Source organism: Juglans microcarpa x Juglans regia, chromosome 1S (genome assembly GCF_004785595.1).
Source record: "Juglans microcarpa x Juglans regia isolate MS1-56 chromosome 1S, Jm3101_v1.0, whole genome shotgun sequence".
Lineage (NCBI taxonomy): Eukaryota > Viridiplantae > Streptophyta > Magnoliopsida > Fagales > Juglandaceae > Juglans > Juglans microcarpa x Juglans regia.
The window spans coordinates 22,176,130-22,187,852 of NC_054595.1; the positions used below are offsets into that span (position 1 = coordinate 22,176,130).

The 11,723-nt window shown below is 36.3% G+C and overlaps 1 protein-coding gene across 1 annotated transcript; it reads right to left on the reverse strand.

The window, feature by feature from the left end:
* Positions 1-9,038: 9,038 nt before the first annotated feature.
* LOC121247677 (uncharacterized protein At4g14342-like) lies at positions 9,039-11,669 on the reverse strand. Its single transcript, XM_041146082.1, has 4 exons — positions 11,512-11,669; positions 10,824-10,909; positions 10,587-10,710; positions 9,039-9,328 (listed from the first exon to the last, which is right to left on the reverse strand). The coding sequence occupies exons 1-4, from the start codon at positions 11,515-11,517 to the stop codon at positions 9,281-9,283; spliced, it is 264 nt and encodes an 87-aa protein (XP_041002016.1). The 5' UTR covers positions 11,518-11,669; the 3' UTR covers positions 9,039-9,280.
* Between the last annotated feature and the right edge of the window lie 54 nt (positions 11,670-11,723).

Here is an 11,723-nt window from a genome sequence, read left to right on the forward strand (position 1 = left end):
CATTCTCTATTTTCCATCTCTCGAAAGGGTGAGGTTTCCCAAGTCTCTTTCTTCCTTTTCTTTTCATTTTTCTCCTTAATTTAGGCTTAGGCGAGGTTCTCCAAGTCCATAAAATAGAGACAAAAGAAGCATCTGAGCTTAAAAAAGAAAAATGAAAAATCCAAGGTACCCTTATCAAGTGGGTAGATGTTTGCAACGTTGCATCTAACAGCACGACGCGTAGCTATAACACTAGTATACGTTGGAATAAAATGGTTGGTGGCCGATTTGACCTGATCATTGTTAATTGGGGGCATGTCGACCAAATTGTCGTCTTCTTTTTTTTTTTTTTTTTTTTTTTTTGTTGTTGTTATTTTCCCCTTTGGTCATGGACAGAAATGGAAATTACATTTGGTAGCTATGTCTCGTGGGAAAAATCTTTCTTTTAAGTTTTTAATCAATAGACAGTTTACTGAAGAGAACATGCGATGCAGTTGTACAAAGGAAGCATGTCTTTTCCTGTAAAACCTTCTTTGGTCATCAATGGATGGTTCTCCGAACACAACATGTGCCGCTGTTCTTCAAAGGAGCAATGTCAGTTACCGCACAGATCGAGTTATGAGTTAGATGACAACAACCAGATAGTTGGAGGATTTGCAATGAAAACGAGTGTTCCCTCAACCAAGTCATCCCATATTTCAACTTCTTGTTCACTACTTTCTCTCAACCAGAAAGACAATGTTTTCTTTTCTTTTTATGACAAGGAATCCAAGAGATCGGGCATACCCAACGTCTCTTTTGTCTTATCATTGGTTTTTTTCCGATGGTCATGGCTGTTAAAAATTATTTGCACTCGATTGGAACTTTAAACTTTAGGAGAGAATAGCCGCAAAATCAAAAATCCTGCTACTTTGAGTTAAAAGTTGAATAAAATATTTCTCGCATATATTTTTTTAATATTATTTTTATTTTAGAATTTAAAAAAGTTGAATTGTTCATTTTATTTTGTGTAAAAATTTAAGAAAGTTATAATTATGAGATGAGATGAAATAATATTAATATTAAATAATTCAACATTTTTCAAATACCAAAATAAAAATAATATTAAAAAAATATATTCTAATAATATTTTATTCAACTTTTAACTTTAATTTTAACTTATATTATCTCATCTGCAAAAACAAACGAGCTCTCAGAGGTTTACCAGAATGATATGATCTTATTATGTGAGTCCCCAATAATCACCAAAAGAACACTTTCCATTCTTGAAATGGTGAAATCGGGTATTATCCCTCACAAACTAATCTTTGATATATATAATTTTTAGTTGCTGTGTGGGCAGTCCATGCAGACACGAATATTGCTTGAAACTCGAATGGCTGTACGGATGGGATTTATCTCCAGCCACAGAAGCATGCACCTTGTTCTTAACTCAGATCCAGATGCAAGATAGGCCTTTTTCATGAGATCCTCAACTTTTCATTTCTTTCCATCTCCTGGCAGCAGAACATATGTTTGATAAATATGATGTGTGCTCCCATGTTCACAGGGATCAACCCTTAATAATTTCTCAGCCACCTTTTCTGGCCGTTCAACATTCTTGTGAACTCTGCAAGCAGACAACAATATTGACCATATGATTCGTGCCCGTCCCATGACATCATGTCATGTTAGCTCCATATTTCAGAAGACCACCTAGCTATCCTAATGTTACCACAATTGGCATACATATCCACGAGGGACGGGCATATCATCCACGAGGGAGCTAGCTAGAAACACGTTATCATCGAATCCACCCCTTGTTATATATCCCGCATGTAACTGTTTTCCCCGAGTGTAGTGTCGACAAGTGATACATATATTTTGGGTTCAATGGTTATGTGTTACGATATTATACATAGTGTTTTAATTAAGTTACTTTAAGATGAGATTTCTTACTTGAAGATGTTTAGAAATGGTTTACATCATTTATTTAGGTTCTGAGTGATACTATTGTAGTTGTCAAGTGGTAATTGGTGTATCCAGATAAGTGAGTTTAATTAATATGATATTTTTATTTAAAATTTTCTGAGCATTTTTATTAAATATGTTATAAGATGTTATTACAGAAAAATTGTTTAATGACAAATTAGCATCTCATGAAATGTGTGACTTAAGCATATAAGAAAATAATGATTTTATAGTATGACCTTTTACATATGTTGTCACGACATATTCATAGACGATTTTTTTTTTTTTGAAAACTTCTTGTAATTTATGATACAATTATATTTACATAAAAAACATCTACTACATTTTTATGGAATTAATCGCATGATATAATATATGACGTTTATAGTCATAGTACAATATCATTACTATATCATTGGAGGATGAGAATTACACCGAAAGATATTGAGAATGTGTAGATCTCACACATGAGGAATGTATGATGATAAGTACGCTAAAAAGGTGTAGACCTTAATAGAGAAGTTAATAGGAAATACAACTACACCGAAAAACATTGAGAAAGGAGTAGATCGCAAAGATAGAGAAATTTATGGGAATGATAGCTACAGTTGATAGGTGTAGCTCTCTTTATGGAGGAAAATTTTTTGTAATACTTTTTTGCATAGTACAAATTTTGCAATATTACCATTAATACTATAAATTTAATTATTCTTTTTTTTATTATTTTTAAAGGAGGTTTTGATGGTGAGTTGATATGAGATAAGATGAAAATTGAATAAAATATTATTAGAATATTATTTTTGTTTTGAAATTTGAAAAAACTGAATTGTTTATTATATTTTGTGAGAAAGTTTGAGAAAACTGTAATAATTAAATGAGATGAGATGGATTGAAAGGCTCTCTCAAATTAAACAATGCCTTCGTTTTATGCATGATTTACGCTTGTAAGGCTCATATGTTTCACCTATCTTAATTAATCCTATTTACTAAGCCGTAAGCTTACATTCCACCAATAAAATTTCTTATTTTACAGATATTAAAGATGAGCATACCAATAAAGAAGCTTAGAGGACATATGGCAGGGTTAAAAGGGGAGCTATGAAATAAGTGTCATCTATAGAATATTTTATTTGAAATTTTATGAAAGAACAATCTAAGCTGGTTTGATTATTTTAGTTAGATGAAAAATGTGAATTCAAACAAACTCAAATTATTCTTTCATAAAATTTATTCTTTCAAATAAAATATTTTATAAATGACACTTATTTCATAACTCTTCTTATAACCCTCCCTTGTGTCCTTTAAGTTTTTTTATTGACATGCTCCTCTTTAATATATGTAAAATAAAAAATTTGAAAAATGATATTTACAGTCATAAAATGCACAAGTACTGCGTGCTCCTTTTAAAAAAAATGAATTAAAATGAGACTCACATGAAAAAATTAATTCTTTAATAGTATACCTCACTCTTTTTCAAAATGAGTACATAGTTCTTGTACAACCCATAACTGTATCTAACATTGCTCAAGAAATATTACAGGAGGAAGGTAAATCCACGACTCTGTAAGTAGGATTAATTAAAGTGGGTCAAACATACGAGCCTCATTTATTAAATCATGCATAAAACTAAAAATAAAAACAATAACTGAATTCATAGTTTTGAACATAAAATTGTAAATCTTGTACTATATAGAGAAGCACTTAAAAAGAAAAAGAAAAAAGAAAAAAAAAAAGAGTCAAAAAATGATCTCCTTTCAAATGTAGCTATCATTTCTATAAATTCATCTCCATTTAGTTTCTACACCTTCTTAATGTCCTTCGGTGTGGTTATCTTTCCCATTAACTTTTATGTATAGGGTCTACACTTTCTCAATGTTCTTCAATGTAGTTATTCTCCACATACATTTCTCATGTGTGGTATATACACATTCTCAACGTCCTTTGGTACACACATTCTCATGTGTGATATAATATATGATGTCTATAATTTTATACAGTACCGTTACTATATTGTTGGGGGAGGAGAACATGAGAAATGTGTATATACCACACATGTAGTACATATTTTTCATGTAAATATAATCGTATCATAAATCAAATAAAGTTTCTAAAAAAAATCGTCTATAAATATGCCATGACAATATACATAAAAGTTCATGCTATGAAACCATTATTTTCTTATACGCTCAAGTCACACATTTCATGAAATACTAATGTGCCATGAGATATTCTAACATTTATTATGCAATACAAATAACTTTTCTGAACAATAACGTATTTAATAAACGTGCCAATAAAATTTTAAATAAAAATATCAAATTAATTAAGCCCACTTACTTGGAATCTAGATATACCAATTACCACTTGAAAATGACAGTAGTGTTACTTAGAATCTAAATAAATTATGTAAACCATTTACGAAAAATCCTAAACATCTTAAAGTAAGAATTTCTCTTTCTAAAACTATTCACATACCTTCGAGAAATCTATAAAAAATTAGCACCTTAAAGTAACTTAATTAAACACTATTTATAATATCGTAACACTTAATCATAGAATCGAAAATATATGTATCACAATAAAATCAAAAATATACAATAATTATAATATCGTAACACTTCAAATATAGTACTTTTAAGGTTAGAAACTAAGTTATTATATTCTCAAGTCGGTGTGTCGATCACACCATCTATATCACTTAAATGATAAGATTTGATTTGTAAGATTCAAATTTTAAAATTTCTCTTTCAAATCAAATTATGCTATATAAATACTTTATGAAGTGTGATATCCAAACTAACTTCTAAATAGAAATTTTCCCAGAAATTAGTCAACGCGTATACTTCAAGAAAAATCTCTCCATTATACTATATTTATTTCTAAGAGCTTAAACCAATAGCCCACGTATTCCTTATTCCAGAATTTCCATAACACTGATCTTAAATTTCATCAAGATAGATTTCTCAAAAACTCTGATCAAAATTTCTTATTTCATAAACTTAAGTCAACTAGAGATTTAAACATCCACCATCCATCAGAAACCCACTTCACTTTTAAAAATCAAAACACCCAAAGCTCCGACCATTGACTTGTTCTTCCTACCAAATTTCGATAAAAACACCTCTTCGTTTCATAAAATCAAACAAATAAGATATTTTAAGTACCTTAAGAGAAAACCCTAAGGTACCCAATCCCCGCCGTCACCCTCCACCCAAAACCTAAGGCACCCCGCCACCGCCACAGACAAGACCGACGGGGCTCCAGCGACACCGCTGAGGGCAGTCCGATGTCGATCCTCCCTAAGGCAACCTAAAGTGTTCTCTGGGGCTAAATCAACGAGATTCTCAGTGACAAAGAGATCTCTCGGAGGCGACATCAACCGTCGAACCTGTGCCTCCGCCATTGTCACAGACAAGACCGACAGGCTCCGATGACCCCTCTGAGGGCACTCCGGTGTCGATCCTCCCTCCGATGATCGGGATTTCGACTCCTTTGGTTCGTCGGTGCAGATCTGGAGTAGTTCAATAACTCTTTCTCGTATAACACCTCATATCTGCATTTTATTCTTGTATAACATCTTCTCTCCATGAGATGACGAAACGATATGATCTTGGGAGATGATCCTGTGATTTGGGATCGAAGGATGATGACACGCAATGTGGATTTGTCTCAAATGGATAGTGAGAGGTAGTTGAAGGTGAAATAAAAAAACTTTCAATTTTACAAAAGAGGAAGGAAATAGTTTTCGCATCTCTGAACGAAGTAAAATGATGGCTAAGTTCGTGTGTCTGTGTGGAACGGCAGCTTCAGCTTCATGGGTATCTAAGGGATAGAGGATTGTTTAGAACTCGTATGTCATGAAGGATTCTTTAAGGAGCTAAGGATGAGTAATGGAGTTATCATCATTCAACATCACATTAACGCAAAGGGCAATTTTCTGCAACTCTCATATTTCTGGAATGGAAGGAGGAAAGATTTATTGGTGATCCCAGAAGGTGCAAATGGCATCGGATGGAAAAGTTTTTTGCATTCCATTCGAAGTGTCACTGGGTCCAAAGCCGTTGTTCTGAAGCAAGCAAATAGAGGAGAGCTTGCTGATGCAAAGATAGTGGGAAGGCCTCCCTCGATCAACGGTGCCTCGTACGCCTTAGTGTTGAGGTCACCAGCAAGTAGTCCGGCAGAGAATAGCTTCGCAGCGAAAGGAAAGTGTAAGACACTTGTAGGAAACAAAGGTTGTCAGGTAACAGTGGCAGAAGTGAAAGGTAAGCATCATGTGTTGCAGGGTGGAAAGGCTACCTCTATCGGGTGTTTGAGGGTGGGAGAAGTGGAGGGGTCTTGTGGGTTGTTAGAGCTCAATTGACAAGAGTTATGGAGTATGTGAGAGATCTTATAATTAAAGTCGATAAGGGGTTGGACCTGGTCACAGATTTGAGTGGTGGATTGAAAATAGACAAGGGGGGCGAGGGGTAGACCCTATGGGTTTAAAGGACTCAAGTGCGGCGGCATAGGGCATCTCGACTCCGTCACAGATAGGGTCGTCAGATGCCGACATCACTGTTCACCCTGGTAACACTCAGGACATCGGCAGCTTGCTGTCTAATAGCCCTCAATCACCAATTGCAAATGAGATTGGTACATTTTTTCATGATTCACTTTCAGTTGTAGATGGGGGTCCTTTCAGGATTTTAAGGACTTTGGAAGAAGCATACGAGCCTCTTTCAGAAGATAAAAATGGGGTAACAGAAGGTAGTGCTTCCCCTACATTTTCTATGCCTCCTGAGGGAGCAATAAAGTCTGACAAAGTGGCACAGAAAGGATCGTCTGGGGTGGAGCACTTACAAACAATGTCCTCGTCGATGGAACGACGACACTTGTGTCGAAGGTAAACAAACCCTCAATGGACAACAACAATATAGCTATTGAGGAAGTTTAAGATTTGAATACAAGACATGACAGGGACGAAATTATGAGTTTGTCGTTGGTGCCATATGAGTAGGAATGTCTAGGGTCGGAAGTGCAATTGAGACTGTGTCTGGGGATAATGTTGTTCCCCTGGTTTCTCTTCCTCTGATAAACAATATAGCTTCACCATCGGATTGGGTTCTGCATAAGATTAACGAGATTCAACATATTGTGGGGCTTTCATATGCAGGATGAAAAGACCAATTTAAAACACTACTCATTGCGATTGAGGCGGACCACTCGCTTGAAACCAAATCAAGTTTCAAGAAAAACTGGGAGTTAAAGCGTCTTTCTTGGGCAATCAACTACAACAACGCTAAGGGATGTAGCTCAAGTCGAAGGAAGACTAAAAAGAAGGCATTATGAAGACGTCCTCGTAAAGGAAGTTTAGGGTGGAGTAGTAGGCCCCGTTTGGATTCGAAATTCACATCAACTCATCTCATCTCATCATTACAACTTTTTCAAATTTTCACACAAAATATAATAAACAATTCAATTTTTTCAAATCTCAAAAAAATATTATTATTAAAAATAATATTTTATTCAACTCATTTCAAACCATCTCAACTCCCCTAAACTCATCTCTAAATCCAAACGAGGTCTTCTTACGGGAAACAAGGGGTTGGGAAAGTGTGTTATATTCCAATTTGGGCTTGGTGTATTCCATTGTATTCGGGCTTGGGGTCATTATGAGCTCTCTAGTATGGGCTAGGAGTTTTCTTGTATACGTTCAGTGTACTTGATTACTCCTATTGATATATATATATAATATTTTTACTTATAAAAAAAAAAAACAAACATATGCTCTTCCAAAAATTTCTTACCTAAAAATCACCATATAACCTACTAACAAATTGTATAAAGACAAAACATATTTCAAGCTCATCTCAACTACAATCAGCAACACAACTAAAAAATATAAGAGAAACCAAGAAAAAGAATAGACTTATCAAATCCCAACAAAACCCAAACCTGTGTTGGGTGCAGAGTTGAGCTTCGGGGTTTGAGGGTATTTATTGGGATAACACCATAACTTAGGCAAGAAAACCAGATGACTGAAAATTTATTAAAGAGATCCGTTATGAACGGCGGCAACGTACATATTCCGAAAGGTTTGCGGCGCTTGAATATTCTGAAGTTATTCGGCATCATGTGGTATATCATTTTTATATAGATTTGTGTGTGTGTGTGTGTGTGAGAGAGAGAGAGAGAGAGGCGTAGACGTTTGAGATGAGAACAACATCGGCTGAAGAAGTAACAGGAGAAACACCTAAGGGATGAAGATGCAAGGGCTTTTCATTCAAATGGATGAAAAACAAAACCTAGGTGAAACTCACCGTTTCAGTTCTGTGCACAATCCACTTGCCTTTTTTTTTTTTTAAAGTAGACTACATCAGCTTAAGAAACGTTGGGCTTGGGGCATGGATATTACAGACGGGGTGGAGGGTGTTGAAGAGCAGGAGTGAGCCATTTAAGAGGTTAAGGTTTGAGCATACCGAGAGGAAGGTCGACAAGTGAAAGGAATATGGACCTTTTGTTTGGAGGATATAGGTGAGGAGTTGTTCGGCCTTGGACTCAGTTTTGACGGTGGTGGGGTATGTGCAGAGGGTTCTGAGCAGGGTTTAGGTGGAAGTCATTGGAATGAGAGGGTCTTGGAGATGGGTTTTTGTCAACAGACATCATGCCAGTGGTGGTGGCGATGTGGAAGGAGTTGGTGGTAGAGGTCCATGGGACCATGAGTATCATATTCTAGTCCAACTAAAATCAATTGGGCGTGAACCCTTAAAGATGTAACTCTTCCTTCTCGGGCAAATGCTAGAAATGATGTAGTAAAGGCTACAGAGCGTAGAGCGCACCTGGTTATGCAGAAATTGTTATGGCATAATGATGCTTGCACCAAGGTGTTTAATGAGCCATTTCTGAGAACTGAATCCGATTGCTCCTATCATCACCAGTTGATATCCCTATTTTGAACCATCCTATAACTTACAACCTTTCTGGTACCAAACCTCTTTTCTTGCAAGAAACGAACAAGGACCAGGTCTCTGTCACAAAGACGTGCTGATTCATCCACAAGCTTCTTTCTATTGAAGAGAGAAGAAATGATGTGTCCTCCAATTGAATTAAAAAGAAGCTGAGAGATAAGATAAAGCAATACTAACCAGATCAATACTAAAAATGTCCACGCCTCAAAATAAGGACTGATGTTTAAAAGCCCAAATAAACAAGTTTGATGAGAGTACTCCATTCTTTGGTTGCACAAACAATAATTGTTCTTCCAAGCAAAAAACACACATAGATATCACAAATGTGGGAATAAATATGGGAACTCTCAGCCTGCACAGATCGAGAGTTTGAAATCTTCCAGATTTGGTCCACGTGAAAATTCTCAATCATCTTCTCTTTCAGGTGGGAGACCACAAGGCAAAAGCATTTTCTGCAGGGAAAAAATTGGGATTACGTAATTTATCAGGAAGGTTCCAGAAGTCATTAAGCCATTATCCAATATTATTAAATAAAAATGCTTAGATGCTTGAATAGAAAACCAGAATAGCAACTTCAAGACAAATACTGTAAGAAAAAACTATTTTGTTGAATAGTTAATTAAATAAGATATAGTGGGTGACTATGGTTCAGACTTAGGGCTTTGGATTGAGAATTTATATGCGGAGATCATGTGAGAAGCTAATGGCAACCACGTCATCTGAATATATTGTTCAGAAGTAGCATTGTAAACTTCAAGCCCCGCCTCTCCCCCCCCCACCAAAAAAAAAAAAAAAAAAAAAAAAAGAAAGATCTCTTTTTTATTGCTGAAGGCATGACCCACAGAAATTCCCTTTCCCAGCCTCCTCGGACCAGAAACCCTTCTTTCATGCAATTTGAAACCCTAAAAACATCGAAAGTTTTCCCCTAGCTCCAGTCATCTTTTAACCAATCAAACCAACCCCAAAGCCTCAAATTTAGCCACCACAGAAAGTTACTGCAACCGGATTCCTTTAAGTTCAAGGTTCAAGCCTACTTGCAAATGAAACAGAACGTGGTTAATCAAGTGAAGACGCTAAGAAATAGGTCATACAGCTAGCAAGTTTACTTGGTCATGACACATTCTCCAGGATATTGGTTTCACAACACCTACTCTTATTCCAATTGCCTGTGATAATCAAACTGTTTTGCACATTGCTCCCAACCTTGTGTTCCATGAGAAAATCAAGCACATTGAAGTAGATTGTCATTTCATTTGGGGCAAAATACTAAGTGAAGATATATCTATACTGTTTGTGTGAAGATCAGCCTACCGGCCTGTTCATAAAATCTTTACGTACGAACCAATTAGTTCATTTCTTCCAAGTTTGGCCTATTTGACATATATGCTCCCGGGGGGGTGGTTAGAGTAATAGAATGTTCTAGTATGTATTTCTTCTAGGAGGTTGTTTCTAGAAGTATGAGGTGAGGTCATTATCAGTTATCGCTCCCTTTGTCTATTAGCTCCAGACTTCTATAACTGCATTCCCTCTATACGAGAGAGATGAATGGAATGAAGGCAATAGATTCTTGCTGCCATTCTTATACCATTTTCTCGCACCCAAGAAGATACCCTCCAACCAAAACCTTGAAGAAACCGAAATTTGTGAGTAGAAATGCTTTTACAGGCAATATCAAGCATAGATAACACAGAAAAATGAGAAAGAAAAAACCTGCATGAAGTTGTAATGCTCTCTTCCAATTGATTCATTTTCTGCAATAGCAAAGTACGCTAGTATGGGGTTGTGGCCAACGTATGATGCATAGCTATCCCGTTGAATGTTCACGGCCCATTCACTACACATACAAAGCGTGTATATTTACATATTTACGAATTAATAACAACAAATTAGCGAGTAAATACTATTACTGGAAAAAATATTGGTTTTCAGAGAATACGCAAGCCTCACAATCTATTCATATCTGCATGCCCAGTACCGACATATTTAGCTTGGAGATGTTCAAGCTGGGAATTGATATTAAACCTATCACTGGCCTGCACAATTACAAGTACCAAGCTTTTCAGTTTTTTTAAGTCATTAAATAAAGATAAAAGTCAAGTTACATTGAACACCATATATTATCAAGGAATGATACTCCTACAAGCTGAGAGGAAGGGGGGGGGGGGGGGGGGGGGGGGGGGGGGGGGGGGGGGGAGGAGGAGAATCAGCCAAATATATATTCGACAATTATTTTTGTTACTTTATAGTTTATCCCCCAATTTGTAAAACACTAGAATTTATGGAAAAATATATATAACAAATTTTGGTGGATTTCAAGAAGATGTAGGTTCAAAACAAACAAAGGGAATCCGGTTGAGGAGTTCTCAGTCGCCGAAACAAACGTATGAGAAAGATAATAAAGAAGATTTCGAATCGTTATTTCATGCTCCTCGAATCGTTATTGTATGTTCCCTGAGATTTTTCTGAGCAGCACTGCTAGAATATTAGGGTTTTGAGGCGCAAAGGGGGAATGAGTAGAAGGGATAGGAAATTAGGGTTTGGAGTTCAGGGTTTTGATTGTACCGTTGTGAGTTCGGAGGGGTTCAGGAAGTTGGAAAGTTACTGGAGAGAGAGAGAGAGAGAGAGAGAGAGAGACCTGCATATTGACGACTGGAGGAAACCAATGGAACTGCGACGACGAGAACGAGCAAAAGTTGTTCGACCAGAAGAAAGAGACTTTTGTCCGCCCTTGGATAACGGATAGCAGATGCGTTCCAAAAACGCACCGTCTCCTTGCTCTCGATTTGAAAAGAAAAGAGAACTCAAGAGAATTTAAAAACAAAACAAAACAAAAAGGAGTGTAGCCCC